This window comes from Telmatherina bonti, assembly GCF_933228915.1.
Source record: "Telmatherina bonti genome assembly, chromosome: 14".
Taxonomy (NCBI): domain Eukaryota; kingdom Metazoa; phylum Chordata; class Actinopteri; order Atheriniformes; family Telmatherinidae; genus Telmatherina; species Telmatherina bonti.
Window position 1 is genome coordinate 32,619,291 of NC_136612.1, and position 25,638 is coordinate 32,644,928.

A 25,638-nucleotide genomic window follows, 5' to 3' on the forward strand; every position below is an offset into this window, starting at 1 on the left:
CGGAGCCTTCAGTGGTAAAAAGTGAAGCATATGCAGAAGTGCATAAAATTGCAGTTCCCCTTTCATCCACTGCAAAACAGAGCGAATCCCCATAGACTCCCATGTTAAAAAGACCAACTTCACAGCAGAAATAAACATGTTTACAGCCTGGTTCAAAAATCCATTTTAGGTTTAATAGGTCAGGTTTACCTTCATGACAACTGTGGGGGGAGTGAATTTTTTTCAAACTCACCCGTTTAAAAGTAATTTAATCTCGAAGTTCGGCATATTTAGGGGTGTGTCCTTTTAAATGACAGGTACCTGATCTCCCGCTTCAAGTATGAAGAACATAGAACAACTGCGGTTTTTAGCTGGTTAACAACATGACATGAAGCCCGCTTACCTCCGTTAGCTGGTTAGCTCCTGTTAGCTCTGGTTATCTCCGAGTTAGCTCAGTTAGCTCTTAGCTACAGAAAGCTTGGAGTTCGCTCGATGTCAATCATCCACCATGATGCTCACGGAGCCTACGCCCATCTCTACATACAGTCTATGCTCTACATACATGGCAGCTGTCATTTATGTGCCGCCATTTCAACTACGGTGTCTCTGAATGGACAGACATCTGTGTGTATGCAGTGGGAACCCTCTGAGATTGAAAAAAGGCTTTGCTTGTAAGGAGCTAAAGCGCTGTTTGCTGTAAGTAACAGACAAGACGGTGAACATGTACACAATGTTGAAGTAGTTACCTGTAGTGCATCATCGCTGCATCTGGGTCCTCTCACAGATGAAATCATGTTTGTCTGCAAGGATTTTGGCCACTGACAGCCACCGTCCTTTCACAAGTACTCTTGCCATTTGTAGTCATTGCAGTACCAATCTTTACCGCAACATGTCAGTAATTCTTACGGTTTGTTTAATGTTAACAGACCACGTAAATGCTGCGTAACAAACCTACAGATTATTAAAGTCCAGCCATGGATTGTTAAATGTTTTCTTGTTAGACTCAGTTTGATGATGAGCTGTCGCCTCCTCAAGCTGATTAGCAGAAAAACATCCAAGTTTTGGGTTGTTAATAACACGTTTTACCAAGTCCAGCCAAAAGTAGGCCACTGATCTAAAATATGCCGGCACGTGGCTTCATTTCACAAACCAGGAACATTTTACGGCTAAAATGAAGCTCCTCACCTCTCATCTGCTGTGCTGACCATCATCATTAAGGAGCTAAAAATGCATGACATTGGTTGGAATTCATTAGAATCAGGTAATCAGTCCTTCAATATGCTTTACCCTCAGTCTGAAAACACTAGCTTTATCCTCAGCTTTCCTGTTTCGCCATGAAGCTTCTTTGTCTGGAGCAACGCTGACAGACGCCTGAATCACAGATATTCCAACCCTGCAGTGTACTCCAGGATTTCTTGTCCAGTGACTCGTAACCTGTGTGAATCCATAGATGGGTGTGTGTGGCACCCGAAACGAACTGAAAGAGCAAGAGGAAATGGAGCAACTCTTGTTAGTGCATCAGTCCGTCTCACTAAAGGAACACAGTCTGTTTGTTGCTGTGGTTGCTCAAGTGTGTGGTTTTTTTCCTCAACTCTCCTATAACAACATATCCTGGAGCCTGTTTGTCTCTCACTTGTGGATCTCATTCAGTTATTTAATCTATAAGATCCTCGAAGTGCAATTTCCTGTTTCCTTCTCTTCTTTAATATATATATAAATATATATATGAATTGCTGTCTATGTGTCACGGTGCATTGGCCACAGGCCCATACTTACAGTAAACATACACGCTGATGCAACGTTGCTCCACATTAAATAATGTATTTTAGTTTCAAGCTTTAATAGAAAACATGCACGTTAAAAAAAAAAAAAAAAAAGTCAAGCTGCTTCTTCCTGTGTCTAATTAAAAGAGATGTGTCTGGTTCAGGGGGGAGAGAAAAGGAGTGTAAGACATGAAAGCAAAGATCAAAATGGGACTGGTGGGGGCTCGCTGACAGCAGGAGTCTTCAGGAAGAAGCTCACAGGAACTTCATTTACTCCGCTTGAAGGCATGATGCAAATCAGTCTTACAAATTGTTGTTTGCCTTCTCGTCTCCATTTTCTGACAGTAAACGAACACCCAAAGGACTTCTGGCGTATGCCGTGATTTCCTGTTGCGCAACGTGATGTGTACAGTATGTATGCTTTTCATCCATAGTAGAAGGATGTGTTTTGCTGCTTTTTAAAGGTGAAAGCTTACCAGAGTGTGTGTGAGAGGAGGGAGCAGGTAATGGGGCTTAGTGATGGTTTTACAAATGTCACCACAGTGGGAGGCGTAGATGGTTTTTATCCACTGCTGCTCGGGAAAACAAACTTCTCGCAGAGCGGTTTGGTGTCCGATCGATCGTCTGAGTACGTTCTGCTATTTTAAAAAAATCAGCAGTTTTTTCCAAGGTTGTGTGATATTTTACCGACAATAACTATATCATGCATATCAGAACAAAGCAGGAGTGTAAAATGTCTTCAGATCTTATGATAGTTAACAAGATAAATGTGTCTGCTCCAGTATCCTTCCACTGGTTTAATTGTTTGGTTTAAAAGGAAATGTTCCTTTGTTTTTGCAGGAAAGATGCATCCGCTGTAGTCTGTCAGCAGGCTCGGGTCTGATTTAATAAACATATTCTTCACGTTACACATTTTTGTTTGGAAATCCACATGCTTTATCAAATCCCAGTTATAACCTTGTGGTTGTACATAAAACAAAGGTCTTAGTGTTCCATGTACCACTTCTTTACTTATATTACAGCTTTTATTACTAAATATTGGTGCTGCACATCTCATGTTTTAGTTAACTTTCATCTCTTGACTGTTTCCTGAATAGTGTTTAGATAAACAGTGATTCATTAATGATACATAAACATATTGGTCCCAATAATATGTTATTTCCATCAAAGCCTACATAATAAAACTGACAATATTGGAGGATATTCATTGGTGGAAATGAAACATATAAAAGCCAACCAAACCATTGTTTTTTTCTACCTCCATTCTTTAGAAATAGGCACACAATCATACCACATTAATTATACAAGATGTTTCCTGTAACATAAATACATCTGACATTTGTGAACTGATTGAAAATTCAGCTAGTTTGGTGATGGATAGACCTGTTACCTTCACTTACACAGACAGCAAGACTCCGAACTGTAAATAACCCTTCCAGCTACGATGAAAATGTCAAATTTTAATAAAGATTTAGATGTTTCACTGAGGTTAGCCTGATAGAGTCATTGTGAAGAAAAAACAAAGAATATATTTACAAAACTTTTGTGTAATGGCAACGTTTTGGCGTGTTCGCCCCAAAGTTTCCGCCTATCCAGGTCACTGTGCATCCTGAGGATGGTTCCATTTTCACAGATTCAAACAAGCTAAAATCCATTTTCTTTACCCTTGTAATCCCGCAGAAGAGACTACCTTTGGTGCTAAAAACAAAACAACATCTGTATCATGACGAAGTGGAGCCCAATAATGTCCTTTATTAAACATCCCAACAAATCCCAAACCAGTGGCTGAGCTTAAATCCTGCTCTCACTTGAAAATACTTTCCTTATGAAGCTGAAAATAAATGGTTAGAGAGGACAAATCAACAAAACTGGAGTTTTCAGTTTGTTTTCATGGACCATGCGGCCCATCAACAGCAACCATATGATGACATTATGTGTCATAATAATGACAAAATGGTTTGTCACGGGTTTTCCAGTGAGTCTGGGCTCCTGAAATGCTGAAGTTTGATTTGTCCTAAACCACAATAAATACAAGGAGAAAACACATGGCCTTTAGGTTCTGTAAAACTTAGATTCTAAGTTGATAAAAACATGATTTATACTGCACTGACTAAAAAACATAGTTTTATAGTCAGTATTAAATGGCCACTTATTCCAGCAGAACTTTAACAGTTTCCAGGATCTGAGTGGTTTCAGCATCATTACAGTCTCCAGTTAATCCATCCACCCACCCATCCATGGATCCATTTCCTACCACTTATCCGGGGTTAGGGTCACATTGGCAGAAAAGACCAGACTTTTGTCTTCCAAGCCACTTTATTCAGCTCCACTGGGGGAATCATGAGGTTTCCCTGCCCAGCTAAGAGACATAGTCCCTACAGTGGGTCTTGGGTCTTTACCATACACTTCTCCCAGCGGGATGTGCCCAAAAAGCTTCCCCAGGGAGGCATCCAGAGAGCATCCTAACCAGATACACAAGCCACTTTATCCAACTCCTCTGCATGAGGATGGCTATACAGCAAGTCCCTCCCAGATGACTGAGCTTCCTTACCTATCTCCTTGCGTTCGGTCACTACCAACAGCTAGCAACCATAACTGAAGGTAGGAACATTGGTTGGCTGGTAATTTTTGGCTCAGCCGCTTCTTCTCAACAACAGATTGATGCAGAGTCGACTTCACTGCAGATGAATTCACTCTCTTTCTCCATTCTTCCCTCATTTGTCCACACCACTCCAAGAAACTTGAACTCCATCTGGGTTAGGATCTCGTTCCTGACGGAGAAGACATTCCATTTCCAGCTGAGGAACATGAGTTCAGATTCAGAGGAGCTGATTTCCATCCCAACTGTTTACACACAGTTGCAAATTCTTCCTGTGGGAGTTGGAAATCGCGGCCAGATGAAGCCATCATAACCACATCTGCAAAAAGCTGAGGCCACCAGACCCTACCCCCCTGCATCCCAGGGGCCAAGAAAGTTTGTCCATAACAGACTCTGAGACAAAGGGCAGCCCTCACCAAAAGACAAACCGATTTGCAATCAGCAATGTGGCCCAAGCTCTGACGCTGCCCTCATAGGAACCCCACAGCTCATACAAGGGGGTCCGGTACTCCATATTCCCGGAGCACCCCCTACAGGAGTCCCTGTGGGAGGTGAACACCTTCTCCAAGTCCACAATACACACATAGACTGGCTGCCCCTTTAAAGACCCTGCTGAGGGTGTAGCCTCCAGGTAATGCCCTGGATAAAACGAGACCAAATCCTCTGAGATAAGGTCCATATCTTTTTATCTGCTCATCATCGTCACTTCTCTCATGCTGTCCTGCTCAGAAAATGTCTTGGAGGATTCAGGGGGAGGGTTCATCCTTGCATCCTCTTCTCTCTTATGTATTTTTCATTCCCTTTGTTTGGCATGGCGAGATTTCTCCATGTGTTTTTTTCTGACAGATCACCCTTTCTCCCCTTATCTCTTCACTGACCCTCCTTTTGTACAAACCATACAGCTCTTCACAGGCTCTGATAGAAAACCTGACAATCGCTTCAGCATCTCATACACATTTGTTCTCTCAGGTCTCCCTTTCATGTCTGCTCCCCTCACTGCCGTCATACTGTTTTCTTTATGCCTTATCTTATCGCAGTCTTTCAGATTTTGATAGTGAAATCCCTCAAATATGTTCCCAAAGCATGTTCTCCCTTGTATTCAGCAGAATGAATCTTTTCAACAGAGATGTTGAAATTATTACCCATTTTTTGCTGCGATGCTACATCAGTTTTTATTACTTGGTTTTCTGCAACACCAGTACGTCTAAAGTCTCACTAATAATACAACAGATGCACGAGAAAACCAACAGAAATAAACATATAAATGTTACTTTTATTAGTTATCTGTTTGGTTGTATAATTAGCAGTCGCTCCTGCAGCCGGGACCGTGGGGGGTTGTGTTTGAGTGGGGGGAAGGAAACTGTGGACACACAGAGTATAAAAAGACCTCCCTGAGAAATAAGTCAATTAACCTGCTCCATAAAAGGGCTGCAGCGTAGTTCCTTGTCGCTGTAGGTGTGCAGTTGTAAATGTCCTTTATACATATGTTTACCTCTAGAAGAGGGAAAATAACCTGTAATCAGAGTGTTGTGGGAAATGCCTTTTACAGCAGTCTGCATGTGTAGTAACAGTATAATTACAGGTTTCGCTACCATACGCAGTATGTAAGCTGATTAACAGATGTCAAACAGATTCAGTTACCGCCCATAAGCATAATCATTTATTTTTGGCATATTGATGAGTGTCCATCTGTGTATAAAAAGTTGAAGAGTTGAAACAGTTTTTTGAAAATTGCAAAAAAAGAAGAATGCATTGCATGCCGTTGAGCTTTCAGAATTGGCCGATCTTCCAGCTTGTTGTTGTATATTCTGTGCATAGAGCTGGGTGGGGAGAACCATGTATTTCTGGCACTGCAGTAATACACAAGATGGTTGATGCTGCAGAGATGGTGGGATACAAACTGGGTGGTCCTGTTGATGCGGCCAGTGTAGGAGATGGTGATGTCAAGGATGACACCCAGACTCTTAACTGGGGAGGATGGGTATACACTGGAATAATCAATGGAGAGTGAAAGATTTGGAGAGTGTGGATTTGCAGCCAACAAGAAGGATTTTAGTTTAGTTTTCATTAAGTTGAAGAAAACTGGAGTCAGTCAGTTAGGGTAGGGGGAAGGATGTGAGTCCAGGTTTAGAACAAAAACTTGATTATTTGCAATAACAGGGGATTTGATTGGCTGTATTTAACAAATGTACTTACTTTAAAGCCTGTTGAAACAGAATTTTTACAAAAAACCTTGTATTACTATTTTTAGCTCAAGCCACTACAGTATATAAAATCATCTTGCAGACATTTGGTATTTCTTCAAAGGTCACAGTGTACCACAATGCCAGAGTGAAACTTCCCATGTGAGTCAAGATTATTAGAGTATGTCAAAGGAAATGAAGGCTCACTCTGACCGGCGGTCAAACCTCCAACCAGACGTGTTTGGCAAACACTTGGTACCTGCAGCTCGCTGGCAAGCTGCAGGCATGTTAAATCCTGGAGCTCTGTGGGCTTCGAGCCGAAGTTTTAATAAGCAGTCTGACTGCGTACCTGTTGAGGCGCGACCTGACTACAGGGCATGTTTGACACAAGGCCACACGGGGTGAGCAAATGTTCTCAACACTTCCACCCTGCGGCTTCAGGCAGAGCCTGTGGAAATTAAAACGCACAGCGGGGAAAAGGAGCAGAATCCTGATTATATCTTTGAATAACAAATGCATAATCAAGATATTGTTGCCAGTTGGAATAAAAATGGGGTCTGTTCCATTTATTTACAAAGGTCCCTCTGTTTTCTAATCATTTAGGCTTGTCTTGACATTTCCAAAAGTCCCACAGCGCTCAGAATTTAACAAGTGCTGGCATTATCAGTCGAGTGTTCATTTGAGATTCTTATGAGAGCGGTCGATACCGTGGATGACAGCACCGAAACAATTAAGCCTGCAGCCTCTTTGCATGTTGTGCTGCAGTCATTCAGCGTCTGCCACTGGGAAAAAACTGATCTAAACTCCCTACGATACTGCATTAATCGCATCTTCTAATAAACACTGTAAGATGCAGCGTCTAACGCCTCACAGCGTTCAGCCGTCGTTAATTAGAATCATCAGCAATTGTTTACTTGTCGCGAATGATCATTTAATTAGGTAACTTCAGAATGAGGATCCAAATATTATGGATAGATCATAACAAGATCAGAGGAAAACGGCTCCGACTGCAGCTTAAGGAAGCTTAACACTGTAGGACAAGTATCAATCACATTTACATGGAAATAGATGTAATTATCTGTTGTAATCATCACACATTACTCATGTGGCAGGGGAGAAAGGCACGCTTGTTGCTTTAATTTTGTGATAGTGGCAGTGGTGTGAAGGAGACAAAGCCTTCCAAAGCGTGCAGCAATGAGCCAAAAGATGCTCCACCAGCGGAAACAGCTGTAATATAACAGCCACTTAGCCAAAAGCTTCCTGATAAGGTTCTCTGATTATCAGTAAATGGTGAAAGATTGACGTCCCGTTCAAGAAGGTTAGGTTGGCTTCTTTTGGAATAAAAGTCTCATGATAGCAGTTCATACTCATCACAACTCAACTCAAAAAGCTTGCGTTCATCTTTCTAAAAGTCCACTTCTTTCCACAGCTGTTGGCGTCTGTATAATGAAAACATATTAAATAAAAGCAACAAGGCAGGATGACTTACACTTCAAAAGAAATAAGTTCTGCTCTTTTCGGATGCCTTTGTAAATTATTTCAAGTGGACAGAGTGGCATGTTTAAAACCTTTGTTTCCAAGCTCTGTTCTCACTCTAGAGGTCGTCTGTAAACCAAAAAAAGGGAAAATAACGTAAAAAATTGAAGCTTTTACTGGTTCTAGACATGTAGTTGGAAAGATTTAAAGGAACTAAGCCGAATAAATTGCAACGTTCACCATTTGACCAATTACAAGACAAATGTGCCTCTAAATGCAGTCTTCAGCATGCTTAAATAGTTATGAAGGTATGAAATACCTCATTTCATATCGACAGATGTTTGTGGCTGAATCTGGTACTGGCAGGATTTCATACCTAAGCACCATTTTGCATCCTGTCTCTTCTCTGCGTTCCCTCCAGCCAGTGAAAGTCAGTCTGATGTTGACTCTTGCTGTGGTTTCCTGCCCTGTCCCTTTCTCTTTCTTCACCTTGCTCCCTCCAACAATGTCCTTTTGCCTTTCCTGCTTGGTCAGCCGTGGTGTGCATTCATCATGGCCAGTGTGCTGGTAGCTTCAGGTTGCTGCAGCGCAACGGCTACTCCAATAACGAAAATATTGGAATTTCATGTAGCACTGCTTTAACCTTTTAGTGGTGTATGTTTCTTATTTGACACATAGTTTGTGATGTTTTGTGTCACTTTATTGCAATAACTTTGCTCATAACCCTGTTGTCCAGAATCTGAGACTGGTCTTCTGCCCCCTGGTGGAATCCATTTGCACTTCATAAATTTTGACATATAAGAAAGTATGTGAAAAAAAATTTTAAAACTATTTTTACAGCTAGTTAAAAAGCCAAAAATAAAGATTTCGGATCAAAACAATTAAGATTTTCTTCCAATTTCTCTCATGGATTGAACTTTAAAGGGTTAAAGAATTAATCTACAGCTGCGATTCAGTTTTCAATGAGCCAATAATGTAAATCCAAATCGAACATATCGATCAAACATTGAAAAAGTCATTTCAACAGCTAAAAATTCTTACCTGCTTATCCAGTTTTATTCTTACTTGATGATTTTGTGATAAAGATTTTCTGTTTTAATCTGTAAATAGGAGTTTACATCATATCCTGCTTTAATGTGTACAAACAAACTCTTTTATTTGACATCAACATTTTAGAGGTAAATGTTCAGAATGTGATGCAATTGATTTATTATGAGATGGTTTGTCATTTAAATACTGATTGTGCTCAGAAGGTTCTTATTTTTTTACATATATATATTTTGGTTGCTTTTTGTGATTTGATATGATTAGAACGTTACATCATCTCTCATCATTTACTGGATCCTGAATTACATGAGATTAAAATCATATCATTGTGATTCTGGCAAATATCACTGCTTATCCACTGGATTGATCTGATATTGTATTGTGATCAAACATCCAATTTACACGTCCAATATTTGCTGACTGATTGTGGAATGGAGAAGTAGCTAAATTGTTATGCAGTGATTCCTGTTGCCTCCACTTTCATTTATCACTGCTCCTTGGGACTGCAGGGTATTTACTTATTTCTGTTAGGAAGTCACAAGGTCATTCTCGGAGGGGAAACCAAGCCAAGCTTTCTCTTGACTGGAAAAAGCCTGTCAGGCGTGCATGACGGGCGCAAGAGCTGCGACACACAATTCTTAATCAATACTGGAGAAACAAAGATCCGCTGCCTCAGGGGCCCCTTGTGGGAAGCCGGCATGTAATGCCAAGACAGTCTCCTGCCTCGGTTCTGTTAGAGCAGGGGGGGTAATAGCTGTCTGAGCTCACACAAAGACCTGTCAGTAACTGAAAAAATGCCACTAAGAGTGACAAACAAGTGAAAAATGCACTGAATCACTGAGCTGCAAACGTCTTCTTCTTTTGTCCAATTTATAGGTGTCAGAGTGCACATTGGTGGCAAAATGAGAAGCGTTCTTCAGTCATTTGTTCAGGGTGAATTTATAGTTTACTATGACTTTTGCATGGTGATCAGACTTGTTTGATCCTAGTCTTCAACTCAAATTAGCTGCGTCCAAAAGTGCAGTTCATCTCCAAATTGGAGTGAACGATGTAAACGATGTAAACATTAGACTTTAGCATTCTCTGTGCTCGCTGTTAAATGCCAACGAGCAGCTGAGCTTGACTCGCAATTACAAAGTCATTAAAAGATCTTGGTTGTAATTTTCCAGTTTGTGGTGTCTTGACAAAGCCTGCCATTTCTCTTCCATTTAATCGCTTCATCAGCCTGCTTATCAACAGTTGCTTTATGCTATCCAACCAATGTAATTACAGGAAAACACAGTGTAATTATAGCAAATAGCTTGGTGGATAATTCATTTTGGAATACTTGGATGCCTTTGCTTTACACCAAACATGAGAAGATGCTGCTACATCGCTTGATGCGTTTTTACGTAATTACTCCTGAATCACAATGTGCTCTGTCTGTGTCACGAGCCTTATTACACCCGCATTTTATCATGATCCGCTTGCAGCAAGAGCTTCTTTCTGAAAGTTATCTTCACATATTAAAATGATGGATTCATGCGTTAAACATTGTCTTAAAAAATAGCCAAACTTGCTTTAATGTTGCATTTTCTTCAATATGATACACTGTATTTTCCAATAAGATTGAAACATAACGTAGTTTTAATTCAAATTCTGAGATACGTGATGTATAAAAAGTACAAGGATACAGAAAATGACCTCCACCTGGAAATATGAATTTATTCCAAGACCAAGACGATACTTATAAATCATACTCAGATTTGTGGATCAATCATCTGGGATTTGCTCCCATTCAACAAACCAGCATAAACAAACCTGAGTGCAGATGCAGGATGATGAAACCTGGGTTGCAACCATTGTTAGCATTGAAGGACTGCAAATAGTGCACGTTGGTGCAAGCATACTAAGGACAATGACAACAAACTAAATGGAAAATATTGACTTCAAGCCTTCAGTGTTACCTGTGGGCTCCAACTGTCTCAGTGGAAGTTGTATTATGACTCACTGCTGTGTTCATCTTAGTGTTTGTGACTCGTGGGGCCTGAAAAGGTCAGATATCAAAACACTGAATGCACTTCCAAACAGGGTGCCTGCCTGATATTTGTGTGTACTGACAATAGATGGACTTTGCTGTCAAAAAAAGCTTGCTTCAAGCATTTTCTACAAAAGTGGTCCCTCCTGACAATTTACATCACTGTACATAGCTCCTTACATCATAATATACCATCTTGTCTATTTTTGCGGGTAATAGTGATGTGTTGTTCATGAACGAGTCGGCTCTAAGATCTGATTCTTTGTAGTGAACCAAAAGAACTGATTGTTGTCTAATAGATCTGAATCTTTAGTCGTGGCCCAACTTTATTTTAATGGCCACATAATACATTGGATTCCAAAGAACCTTTTAGGAGACAGGGAAGTTTAGTGGCACAGACCAGGTCTATAGAGAGAAGAAAAAAAAGACAGATTCAAAAAAATGGCTCATGAATTGAAGTGTCATGATGTTCATGTTTTAGCCCTTATTTATTTTATTTGCTTGGCGTGGTTGTGTGTTCAGTTATTGAAAGGTTTGATTAAAATGTCATATATGATAATATTATCTAATGTAAAAGAGCACAAAAGAAGACATTTGTGATCTAAATATGAATAAAATCAGGTTAGCAAAAAATAAACCAATCATAATTTCCAAATTAGATTAAATTAGAAGATCTGAGTGAAACTAAAGAAAAAGTAATTTGGTAGCCAAAAGAGTTGACTCTTTCAAGAGAGTCGCGTTACAACAGCAGAATCTTTGAAAAGAATTGAACCTCCCATCACTAGTGGATAAAAATTATAATAACATGACGTCATTAAAAGAAGGGAAAGTTTAGATTCTGAACCAGGAACATCAGACCCAAAGTAAATTTGTGGATGTAGCCTGCATGCTTATGTAAAGATTGTACTTATTCATGCTTTGCTGCTTGGATATTTTTCTCTCCACCTGGTTCCACCCTCAGCTCCCGACTCTTCAGCTCCTGTTTGAGTTTTTCATCTGCTGGTTCATGGAGTTCGATGTTCCACGGCGAGGATAACGGCAGCTTTGTGTGATGTTACTTCTGACATATCGAAGAAGACATCAGATAAATCTGTGCTTATCCTTGTTAGTAATTCACAGACTTCGAGAAGCTGTTCTTCACTGGATGATACCGATGAGTTTCCTAACAGCGTTGTGGTAAGGCTCAGACTGTGCTGGTCTGGATGACTTCTCTCTGTTGATAATGTGTGAGTTGATGTCAAACTGCTGCTTTTCCAGAGTTAAAATAAACGTGGTTAATAACTGTTTCACACAAAGATTAATTTTTTTAAGGTGGAAAATAAACTCATTCATCATCAGCAAAGAAAAGAACTTTTTACTTTAGGTGTTTATTAGTAGACAAAAGTAAAAATGTTGTATAAAGATTTTCAACACAGTGATATCAGAAACAACATATAAGCATAAAGATGTAGTTTATCAACTGTAATAAACCAGTTTTAATTGGTTCTGTCATGTTTCTTTAGAAATGAGAGGGTTTTGGAGATAATTTGTGTTTTCTGTTGGAAGCAAAATATTTGCTTAAATATTTAATCTGTTGGGCATCAAACCATCATCTAGTATGTCAGTCTCAGCTCTGACATCACCTACAACACAGTGCAAAGAAAATACCATGGCTGAATTTATCCTCTCGTACTTTTTTCAACTAGTTTAGAACATTTCATGCACAGTGACGTGCAAAGGACAAAGGACACATGCAGCTTGCAAAATGAATATTTCATCTAGTGATGACAAATGTGCAGAAAATACTCCAGAAATCATGTATTGGACATAATATAGGGATGCAAAATGGCCAAAACACATTCAAGGCTTTGTGGGTTTAAGGAATAAAAAAAAACAAAAAAAAAAAAACAACTTCAACCACCAACAAGAATCAGTAAGAACCTTGTTTGGATTACTCAGCAAATAGAGGCCACCTTTGTGGATTCATGTAAAAGATAAAACAAAACAAAAACACTGGTGTTCCCAGTGAGGAGCACTAATTGGTCCACATGTTTGTTTTGTGCCAACAAATGGATCACTTGGCGATGGATTTTCCACTTTGTTAATATTCTTTCGCTGCATTTATTTATAAGGAATCTGAAAGGCATGAGGCCACCTTACCTGTCTGAACTTCTACACCTTCACACTCCATCTAAACTGTGGTGTGCAGTCGGGCTGGGCAAGGTAGGCAGTACCTCCTCAAGGCAGAAAGGAATAAATTGAGTCATTACATTTTAATAATTAGTTATATTTCACTTTCTTTTTTGATAATTATTTTTTAATAATCTTTAAAATGATGATTTCTAATAGCCCTTAGTACTCATCGATTTGAAAGTGATGGCATTAGTGATTTCATAGCTCGATAAAAATATCTATTCAACTGTAAAAATGGGTGGAGATTGGTAAACGTTACATTTCTTTGGATAAAACAGTCAAATTTGCCCCACGTGCTAACAGTAAAAGAAGGTGAAGTGAAAAGAGTTGCAGTTATGATACCAAACATGGGTATATTAAACAGTTTTATGTGGCACAACAAAGGCTAAAACAGGCTAACACCCATCAGGATTGAATGTGCTTTAAATATAATCTTTGACTTGATCAGAAAAGCAACGATAACAGCAGGGAAGGAAGCATCGTCGTCCTTTGTCAGTGTGCTTGTTCATGAGACTCTTCTCCAGCAGAGAAACTCCATCTGTGACGACAAAACCCAGATCTAAATTTTCTCCACATTTTCTGGTGTTCATCTGTCATTCAAGCCTTTAAATGACACATCAGAATATTTCACCGTGTCTGTAGAAGCAGCTGCTGAGAATGCTAACACAGACATCCATTCATGGCAAGAGCATAATGGCCACGCGCCTCCCTGCTCCCGTCATGCTGTTTGATCTTGCTGTATATTGAAAGCTGTGGTCATGCAACAACAAAGTTACAGCCATGACATAATATCTCATTCCCACACCTTATTAAGTTGTAGCTGTGAGCTATTGATCTTGTGGTCATGCGTTTCAAAGTCTTGGGCATGCAGTCATATTTTTTTCCACAAATGTCAGTGGGGGGGCTCTGGACAGTTCTGAGGAAGCAGCGGGGAGGGGGGGAAGCAAATACAAAATCAAAGAAAGTTCCATTTTCTGAGTCGTTCCAGAATATTTATTTCCAGGATAATCAAATGTAGTGGGAGCCGAATGCAGCAGGTTTATCTGCCCATGTGTCAGAAAGATGACTAATTAGTGCAGCTCGCAGTCCAAGACGTTGTGCTTGTATTGTAACCGCCTCAGAAGTAACTCTGAAGGGAAGGAATACTAAATGTTTCTGCTTGGCCTCACCGTCACACCCACATATAATGTATGCACAAGGGCAAAATGAGGTGATCTGTCCCACCATGCCCACATGGCACCGCAAAACCCTGCCAGCATAATGACATGGCATGGGCTCTCACCAGAGCCAGCGTCTGTCCATCAGCTTCCCCAGAGCGAAGCGTTTAAAATGGATCTAGGTCACAGTGGGATCCCCTCTGTCCACCGGCTGGAACCTGGAAGCGTGCGCTTCATTTGTGACAGAGTCACAACGTCAATCCGAGTGCTGCTGCGTTTTGTTTTTACTCTCAGGTTGTGTGCTTTTTCACAGCTCACTTACTCTGTCAGGCAGATTCAGGATGTCAACTTCTCAGTGTGGATGATGAAACTGATACAGAGAAGAAGACAAATGACTTCACCTTACAGTTGGGGCGCGTTGGACTGCAGCAACAGTTTAAGTCCTCAACAGCGCACAGTTCTGTTATGATGCTGTGCAATAAATGAACTGAATGTGGTGTTTAAAACCAACCTTTTGTGCACATGACTGTGAATTCTTCTGCTCTACAGCTCTGGGAAATAAAACAAACACATTGACATGTACACAACGAAGCATAATTCATGCAAAGTACATGCAAGAGCTAGCAACCTAGCTAGTGATATAATTACATTTATCCTTAACAACTCTAAATATTATGAACTTGAACCTGATTTTAACATGGAAAATTAAATGACATCAGTACTGATGTCATTTTAAAGTGATCATGTAAAATGTGCCACAAAGCAGCTGATTCTAGTACGAGGTTTTGCTGCAGAAATTTAGAGAATAGAATCCAAAATTTCCACATGAAAGGCAATGTGTAAAATGTCAGCGTAAGTATTATTACACAAGTGCACGTCAAATGAGTGGCGTCTGCACAGCATGTCCCTGCTTGTCCAGGCTGCAGCTTGTGATGACGGACACACGAGGTGTACAGCGCACCATCAGACCTTAAGCCTGGAAATCACTCTGGTTTAGGAAATATTGTCATAATGCTGAACAGGACAGGTTAACCACAAAAAGAAGCGTGGGGATAAACTGATACGGTACATCAGCACAATACTATGTGTAGTTGCACTCAGTTTTCAGAAAATTGTTCTGATACTCAGGGGCCATTCTAGGATCAGAGGTTTAGGGGTGCTGAGCATCCAGAAAGCTGCTTACAGTTTCATTCCCACATCTGTGAAGGAAAAGTAAAACACTTCTGTTTTTCCGTCTCCGGCCTCATCAGCCATGACGACATACATCTCTGATTCCTCATCTCACTGACAATAGCTGCAGTTACTTCGTGTGAACAACAAACAATCATCCCATTTTACCTGCAACATGAGAGCTATGTAGTGTTTGACGGGGGTTTGTTCCTCTGCAGGAATGGATCGAACTTTCCCAAAAGTTTCATGCACTCATGGAAAATCCCAGTATTGTCACTGTCTCCTGTTTTATCATGACCTCGAAACGATATTCCTTTCTTTCCCAAGAAGCAGGTCACTGCCACAAGATGTTCCAGGTACTCCCTTCTTTTTCTCATTTCAGAGGCACGTGCTGCCTCCATCTGCTCTGCAGTATTGCCTTGTGACAAACTAGCTTTATTGCTATTCCAACAAACCACACTGTCCTTGTGTGACTGAGTAGTCTCATATTTTGGAAACTTGCTCAGTGCCTTTTGCCAATTACTGACTCCATCATTAACTAACGCATCCTATCTGAGACTTTCGCCAAATACCCAACAAATAAAGCAGAGAGCAGCATTTTTGAGAAGAAAATTCCAACCATTTACAGCTTTTAAACCAGTTATCATGAAAGGTACTGAGGGAGTGAGTGTGTACTGGGACAAGTTTAACTGTGTAGGACCAGTAGTAACCCCTGAATCAAAAGGCTGATTATGAGATCCTTTGACTCGGTGGCTGGTATGCTGCTTTCTGTGTGTCCTCGTCTTCTCTTTCCCTGGTCTGCTCTCCCTCATCTCCTCCCCCGCTCTCTGTTCTTTTCCTCCTGCATTGTAAAATTTAGCAGTAGTAAAGCATATAGATGATGAGGAAAATGTAATACAGGTGCCTTGCTTAGACAGACGTCCACTGATGTGTTAAGTGTATTGGTGCTTCTGGAAAGCATAACCTCCATGATGGGTGTAAAATTATCTTATCTAATCTTTTCTTTGTCAGCCTAACAGTTGCAGTTGGATGCACCACTATTGTTTGTTTTCCTGATTCTTCCTGACCTTGCACGTGCTCCTCTCCTTCCCCTTGTACACCTCTCCCTCTTCGGACTGGCAGTCATTCACAAATGGAAGGGATTTAACTAAATTAAAATATACAGATGTGGTTGAACGTTTCAGATACACTCCCAATAAAGATAGACAAAAATATTAAAACATTACTTTTTAAACCAGGTAGGATAGACGTTTTCAGCCCATTTTTGGGGTTTGCTGAAGCACCCTTAGACTGAAGCAGAACACCCATAAAGTCTGAGTTGTTTTTTTTCTTTTAGTGTTTTTTTTTTTTTTTTTAATGAAAACCAAACCAACTAAACTATAAAAGTGCAGAAACTATTCTACATTTTTATAGTTTGTCCGAAACTAACATGAAAAAAAAAACAAAAAAAACTAGAACTGTTGAAGTGAACATTTTAATGCAAAGAGATTCATCTGTGGAACTGTATTAGTGTCAAAGGTTACACACAAACAACAAAGTTATAACTCATGCCACATTCATTCATCCTTCCTTCACAAGAATAATCCAATTAAAGGTCTTGTCCCAGCGATCATTGGGCGGGAGGTAGGGTACACCCTGGACAGGTCACTGGTCCATCTCCTGCCGTATTAAAAATCCAAATTTGGCGTGGTCTCAGTGAGAAGAGCTGATTGTGTGCGTTGTGAAAGCGGTGAACCAAATCCACTTCATTCTCCTATTCATGGAGTTTTTGATAGTTTTCATGTCTAACATTTACTTTATCAGGTTTCCAGAAACAAACCTGAAGGATGGACTGTTGGATATTTTACACAATTAACCACTCAATCACTGCATCCGACGTTCTTATGCACACCACTGAACTGTAATGGGATTCATTGGTGCTCATATCGGTACACGGTTTCAGCTTTTACTCAAATGCAACTACTTGTACTTGGTTTGAAAAGATGTATTATTGGTATCCCTAATGAAAGACAAGAAACATGGGACGTCTTTGGAGACATCAGACAACTGAAATTTTCCAGTTTCCAGGCTGCTCGTTGGTGTTTCTTCACGGGAAACGAAGGAAACCTTATTCCCCCTTGGCGTGACTTTGACTGGAACAGTCAAACATGCAACAACTTTCTGGCATTGTTCTCATTTTCCTGTTAAAGACGAGACTCTGTGGAGATTTAAGCGGACATCCAAGCTTTCTAACATTCTTACATGCATACATGAGTGAAAGATCCTCTATTATAAAAATTTTCTGTTATGTCTGTATGTTATGTTTACAACTGTGTCAGACTTCATGTAATCAAATAAACCGAACAGATCCATTGCTGGACCTTGAACCACTCCATGTTCCTCAAATGGACGAAATAATAATGCTTTACGGGGAGATGTTGTTCATAATACACATTTAACAGCTCTTCAGGAATCCCCTTGTTGCTGCAAAAGTACAATATTCTGTCAGACTGTGTTACCTGTGGCATCTTTTTTATCAATCAATCAATCAAACTTTATTTATGGAGCAGTTTTCCAATTTAAAAGATGTAACTCAAAGTGATTTACAGCTTTACAACCCTCCAATCCCAAATCTCATGACGACAACAAGCTGTCAGCCCTCTGCTTGACTTGGCCAGAGTTTAGAAATGCTTGAATTTATGCATCAAACTGCATCCGTTTTAGTTTTCACATGACAGGCTTCTTTTCCGAACTTGAGGGTCAAGTCTCACGTCCTAAAGCATTTTACTGCAACTCTTTGAATCCTCTGGAGCTCAGACAGCATCGTTCTCCGCTGGCCAAACAGAACTAAAGCAATAAACACCCCAGCTTTAGAAATAACTGTATTTGGTGTGACTGATTTATGTTGTGACGGCTCTTTGTCCCATGGCTGAATCATTCCTGCCTACATCACTGAGCTATGGGGCCAGATTCCTCCCTCCTAATATATCTTCTTCACAAGCAAATCCATATTTTATTCCAGCCTGTGCTCAGCTGGGCGTCAATGCAGCTGCACGAGACCATCAACCTTCAAATAAATGGCATAAAACAGATAATTGGATCATACACATGTAAGCTGTGGAGCAGAGATTACCCCACAGAGAAGCGCCCTCAATGGGTAATAAACTTTTGAACTTTGCTTGTGTAATACATCTTAAAGTGTGGATTTGATGCTGGTTTCTGTGCTGCAGGGAGAAGCAGTTTCAGAGGCGTAAGTGAGACAAGTTTTCCTTTGCTGCTATAATTGGTTCCTTAATCCAACCTGTGTGACTGCAAAACATGGTGCAGCTGCAGGGAAGGTGGACAAAAGCCATATTTCTATTCATTACTACTTAATTGCACTCATATTTACATTCCAAAACATGAAGGAACTCCAAAAAACATTATATTTATGTCTGGATTTTTGCAAAACTCAACATATGAACATTGATCTTCAACTAAGCCAGCTGCCAGTAAAAAGCTTCCTAAAGAGCTCATGCAAATCGTTTTGGGCCATCAGTGCACTCTTCTTATTGTGTTTATTGCTCTTATTGGATGAAAAATGAACATATTTAAATGTGAATTAGGTACAACTATAACACTCTTCATACACTGTTCTAAAGGAGCCGGCTCAATGGAATAAAGGCAATATTTTCACTCTGGTGAATTATGTGAATTCCCACTGCAGCTCAGTGATTGAGAGGTCTCTGTTCTTCAACCAGCCAAACAACACATAACTGCATTACTGCACCATCAAATGACTTGGAGCAGAGATGGATCACGGCAAGGTGCAGCTGCTTCTCTGCTCCTGTTTAAAAAGGCTATAATCAATCATGTTGCTAAAGCTCCAGAGTGTGGACTCCGTCTAATGGAAGGAACGCGCTCATAACTGCGCAGGAGAAGTTTACAGTCCACTTGAGACGCAGAACAAATAAAAGCTTTCATTTCTACAGATGCAGCGCAGCCTCACTTGAGTGGACAGAAAAGTTGATGCTGTCATAGCGCAGCCTGTTTTTACTGAACTCATAAAGAGATTATGGAAGGGTCAGCACTTCTCTGCTGCATTGTGATGAAAGAGCATGGGCAAAGACAATCTGAGGGGGCTCTGCACTTTTAGTACCAGGACATTAGTGATTGACCTTTTGGATTGGGATTCTTCCCAGAGAGGCCAGAACTGGGATCAGTATGGGGTTAAGATCAGATCGTGTTGTTGTCCTGTTGGGGTTGGCTGAGCGAAGATGGCTGCCATGAAAACATGTTTAGGTTGGTGGCAAATAGCAAAGTAGGATCCAGATGACTCAGGATTAATAAAACACTTTTCTATTCTATTCTATTCTATTCTATTCTATTCTATTCTATTCTACAGTCATTTAGCAGCTTTTATCCAAAGCGACTTACATATGAGTGAGAACAACACAAGCATGAACTCAAACAGTAGAGGACATCGTAGGAAGGTGCTAGCGGGCTGCCTAGTTGGACGCAGGTCCTTCCATGAAGTGCTACAGGCTTTTTTTTTTTTTTACTCCCTTCCCACCCCATAATATCACCTATGTTATAATACAAAGAATTAATACCATAAAGTTTGTTGCAAAGAACTGGGCTAAGTTCTCCAACTTTCCAATAAATGCAGCTATGCTAAGTGTTGAAGAAGAGCTGAGTCTTCAGCTTGCTCTTAAAAGTAGACGGGGACTCTGCAGAGCGGACAGAGTTTGGGAGATCGTTCCACCATCGTGGCACAACAGAGGAAAAGAGTCTGGCTGGTGAGTTAGTCCCACGTTGTGGTAAAACGAGGTGTGTATTGTGATTGATTTGTGTCCGTGTCGGGTCATTTAGAGTTTATCAAATGTGAAAGCAAGAAAACATGTTTATTGTTGCTTGTGTCGTTAAAAAGACCAATTTTCCAGCCTGGCCTTCCAGGAAAGCCTGGTTCTGGTGCTTGAGCTCAGTTGTCCTGCAGGTTTTAGGTGTTTCCTGCAGCAGCGCTAACTCAGACTAATAGTTCCCCAACAGAGTTGGACATGACCTGACAAAGAGTTGTTGAGGAGATGCATTTAATCAAAGTGAAGTGCAGGTGTTTATTATTATTCTTATTCTTTTCCTAAATGAGTTGCCTTTTCAGGGGCCGGAACACGCGTCCAGTTTTGTAAATTGGTCAATCAGAAAAATTGTTCAGCGGACCAGTAGAGGTGGACATACCCCAGTTTGAGAAATGTGGCCTTCATTTGCATGGTGATTGTATCAGAGCAATGTGATGGTTTTTTACATTAATAAAAAGAAGTAAAGACATACTCTTAAAGTGATGATGACGACCATTGGCAGAAGTCTTCCCTTGCCCGGACACGGGTCACCGCCCCACCCCCCTCGGGAGCCAGGCCCGGGGGTCAGCCTAAAAGTTTGGAAGTGTTGATTTCTCAGCCGCCAGAGTTGTAAGGGCATCACATCTCCAGAAATGTGATTAAGGAATGTTTGTATCCCATTAAAACAAGAAAACCCATTTTTAAGGTTGGAAACTTTGGTGAGTTTCTTAAACAGGCTGCATAATTTCTCCTTTTCCTTTGTGGAACAAAAACATAAAAATTTGTGACTGACAGGAGCTTTATTGGAAGTTTTGCTGTATTCAGCTAAACTTCCAAAGTGGGTGCAGACCATCCCATAAAGCAAGCAGATGTAGAGGGCTGCAAAGCAGAAGCAAATGGAATAAACAGCCCACCATGTCAAAAGACACACACAAATCACACACCAATCTGAGGTCAAAGCCTGAGAGCCTGGGGGCTTTCTGCATAGTTATAATATTGGATGTATTGTAAGAATCCTTTTGTGTTGAAAATCAACCCAAAGAATCTTGTAGTATCAGTCTTGTTATACTGAATATTTTACTTCAGTATTCAATGTTCCATTTTTTTTTTATCTGTTCTTATGTTGACAGGAAACCACCACCATGACTACCAGCACAGCCACCTGGATCTGACTGCGCTCACGCCTAAACTGGGTAAGGAAACTCACCAATATGGTCCTGCACAAGCAGCAGTTGAAGCAGTTATGGTGCAAAATAAACCAAGAATTCCTTCAAAGAAAATGTAATAAGCTCAGTTATTGCAAGATTTCATGGTGATGATTGACCTGAGTTGACGCTCTGAAATGCTTTAAGAATAATCTGCCTCAGAAGCCAAAGAAACGTCTTGACAGACTGTTTCCAATTGAAAAGACAAAAGATATCTCTCACAGGGAAATTAAGAAAGTGTACAATAACCAACAGATTGTCTGTGCAGTTTGTTCAAGTTATTAAAAACCAAATTACTGTCATGGCCTCCCATCTATTTCTCTAAATGTGATTTTCTGTGAAAGTGAATATTTTAATGTGTCTCTACTCCTGCATTTCAATGGCAGTGTAATGCAGTTAAAAAGAGGGAATCGGGATTCATTTAATGCAGCAAAATCTCATCTGTGATGTTTTAAACTTGGAAATGTTTTGTGCTAAAGCTAAGAGCTTGTCATTGAGTCATTATTAAAAACTTCATCATTATGGAGGGTTGCAGTTGGTCCTGCCTGCGCCCGGCTGCCTCTTAAACGGGACGGCCTTTCACAGGGAAAATGGCTTTCAAAAGTGCTTTTAGAACTAAATGAAACTCTTCAAACAGCACTTTTGAAGTCTGTTTAGCTTCAGACGAGGATCATAGCCAGCATGCATAATTCAACAGATGCTCTTTTGGACTTTGAGTTAACCCTTAGCAACAGCCTTAACATAATCCAGGAGCTGCCTCCAGTTCCTCAGCTTTGCTTGAAACATCCTGTACACATTCCTGTTATTGATCCTTTCTTTCTCACTTGGATTTGTTAGCCCACAGAGAAATGCGCTATGGTAAGTGATACACATACACGTGCTTATGTGTATTTTTCCATCACCCTTTCTTAAACATATATCATGTACGGTTGGGATCCAAGTTGATTTGCTGCACAGTGGAGGTCTTTTTTTTTTCTTCTCCTTTCCTTTATTTGTCAAGTGCTTTTGTATTCTTTGCAGTCACAACACCTCACACTGCTGCATCACAATCCATGACCTTTAGCCCAATCTCCAAATCTCTTCTTCACGCATTTATTTTTCCTCCGTCTTTCCACCTTATCTCGCCCACTGAAACACACACACACACACACACACACCGACGTACGGAGTGATTCTCCTCTGCACCATATGTTCCTTAGTGCTGTGTTTCTCTGTCCTCCTTGCCGCAGTAGTCATCCAGTCCTATTTTTATATCCAGCACCAGAGTCCCTGCTCCCATCCCAGCCCTACCCACCCGCTGCGCTTCCTGACCCATGACTGGGCGTCCCAAATACCGAAGCCACGGGAGCCCCTCGCAGTGCAGGCAGCTTTAATAGTGTCACACACACTGATATCCCGAACTGAGCCACCAAAGGCTTTCAGCCCTGAGCCTAATGAGATTAGTCAGTTTTCTTGATGCGATAACTCGTCAACACACACAGATCGCATTTTAAAAGCAGCTCACTTTGTGAACAAAGTTCTGTTATGTTGTGTGTACGTCATCACTTCTGAACCAAAACATTTCAACACGGACACGTCATCATGATCCCTGTTTCATTGGTTGTGGCTCTTTTGCCAAAGGGTTTTAAACCTGTTATTGGCTCTGTGATACATCTGAGTTTATCTTAGTACAGGATTTAAGAGTACTTGACCTTATTTGTGAATAATGGGAGTCAAAGGTTTTGGCGCATGTTTCAAAATGAACAAGAAGATGCATCAGTGGATGCAGAGCTCTCAGGATGTACAAGTGGCCTAATATTCAAGCCCTTCCTCTTCCTGCATTAACCTCACAGTCTTTTAGACTTTTGAAATAAATTAAACATAACAGCTGAATCCATGAATATGAGAATTAATGGTGAACAAGTTGTTATTATATGTATTTGGTATCATCTTAGACTATTAGCTAAATTTACAAAGGTGTGTTTTGATCCTAACGGCAGGTGATCATCAGAGCAACTGTCCAGGATGAAAGGACAGGAGTACATGAACAAGACGGCCCGTGATGCCGAACTGATAGTTAGGATCACTGCTGCACAAGAAGAGCCATGAAGACTGAGCATTGGAGTGGTAGATGCTGAGGGCCACTACGTCAGACTGGACCAAGGTGCAGGCTGTGCAAAGAGACCACCTAGACAGTCCAGCATATGCAGTCAGGTGTAAGATGCAGGCAGGTACGGCTTACGTCGAACGCTGACCAGGTGACGGAAATAGTTTCAGAGAACATCTGTACAGAGTTCTAGCTGGAAGTGCAGGGTCAAGATAGGATTCCATGCTGAATGTGGTGGTTGACAATAAACTGCAGTACAAAATGTAAAAGACACTAAAAGCTGAAGCAGAAAAGATGTGGGAAGCGAAGGTCCGATGGTGCCAGTGGTAATAGGAGCTCCCGGGGCCATGACTTCTAACTGGTTACAGTTGCTCCTACAGATCCACAGGTTAAGAAACGGCTTAAACAGTCCACCTCGGGGCTTGTTACCCATTCTCAGATGGTGGTTTATGACGTATCTGCCCCCCTGGCAGCCTTTTATATTTTTGTATCTCACTGGTTTTTGAGAAGATTTTGGTTCCTGATATTAGAACGTTGAGTCAGAAGTTGTTTCTTTGTTGGTGGGGTTGCTGAGTTTCGGAGTGTCCAGTGGTCGCACATCCTCCATATGCATCTGCTTTGACTGGTGTAGTAGCTCTCTATCACTGTGGCTATTCATGAGTGTTCTCTTGCCATGAGTGTCTTGTTCCTGTAGTCCTCTTCTCCTCTGCGTGGCTCAGACACTGACGTGCACAAATTGAAAACGGATGACGTGAAACATGTTTTTGGTTCAGTAGCTTTGACGTTAGTTGTACAAGTCGATCATCTGAGATGTAAGGTATGAACATTTTCTACTGACCCAAATTTAGGAAGTCTAACTTTAGTAAAAAGGAAACTGTTTCACATTTACTGTGTATAATCAACACCAAATTGTAAGTATATTGAATATTTCCTGGTCAGTGACTACAAGCATGTTTCCTGTAGACTGTCACTCTGGTTTTGCTTTGCGGCATGAGGTTGAGTTATGCACACATGCCTCAGGGTTGTTATTCAGGCTGATCCAGTCACGGTAGGAACTGTGAATAAAGGAAAAACAAACACAGCTGCAAAATTCACCTCAGGACAGCTTTGTGGCAATGCCTCTGGCCACGGATTTAAAGGACTTTCTGTGGCTGCAAATATCTCACAGGGTCAGTGCAAGGGATTAAGTTGATGGTAATTCCAAAACAAGCTTCACAAAATGTGATATAGCACAGAAAAACAGAAAGGTACACTTTGATGCATCTTTTGCTGTTTTTTGGGGGTTAATTTTCAGGGGCTTTTGGCCTGTAAGCTTCCTGTCAGTGCATTGATTATTTCTAACAAATAAGACTTGAGCAAAACATCTTTGGAAGTAAAATGACCCCACGTGGTTGCCTGCCTGAACTCATGATCTTCTTACTCTATCTTGATGTTTAATTTGGAGCAGATGAGCCGAGGGGGAGCTGCTCAGATGTTTACCAGGACGAGGTGTCAAACATTGGAAAGTACTGTGTAGCCCTGCACATTTCCTGCGGCATCACTTTCCCCGTCTATCCCTCTCTCCTTCCTGTGTATTACTCTGTCTCTCTGTCCTGACTGCAGTGCATCACTTCTTTCTTTGTCCCCTGCAGAGAGACCCCAACGGATGAACAACATCCTGACCTCGGCGACGGAACCCTACGACCTGTCCCTCTCCAGGTCCTTCCAGAACCTGAGCCATCTGCCACCCTCCTACGAGCTGGCCCTCAAGCCTGACTTAAGTAAATACTCTCTACACAGATTAAGTAGGTGGTCCTTCATTTGCCCTCTGTCGCCGTGTTTTTGCCTGAAAAAACAAAACCCACCCAGGAATGACGTCAGCCTCATTCCCCGTGCATTAAAGAGTTGCCACATTCACCGTGTCTGGCCTGATGAAGCTAAATGTCCATTACAGAGACATGCATCACGATAAGTATCTCCAGGTGTTTGCTGGCTCATCATGCATACACTCC

The 25,638-nt window shown here is 40.9% G+C and overlaps 1 protein-coding gene across 1 annotated transcript in view; it reads left to right on the forward strand.

Annotated features, from left to right (window-relative positions):
* LOC306766004 (shisa family member 6) overlaps positions 1–25,638 on the forward strand; it is a gene marked incomplete at both ends in the record, with an annotated part of 106,624 nt that overhangs the window by 74,950 nt on the left and 6,036 nt on the right. Inside the window, 3 exons of the mRNA XM_079253578.1 lie at positions 21,487–21,549; positions 22,399–22,419; positions 25,279–25,407. Coding sequence (XP_079109704.1) covers positions 21,487–21,549; positions 22,399–22,419; positions 25,279–25,407 — 213 coding nt within the window. The remainder of the gene's footprint in view (positions 1–21,486; positions 21,550–22,398; positions 22,420–25,278; positions 25,408–25,638) is intronic.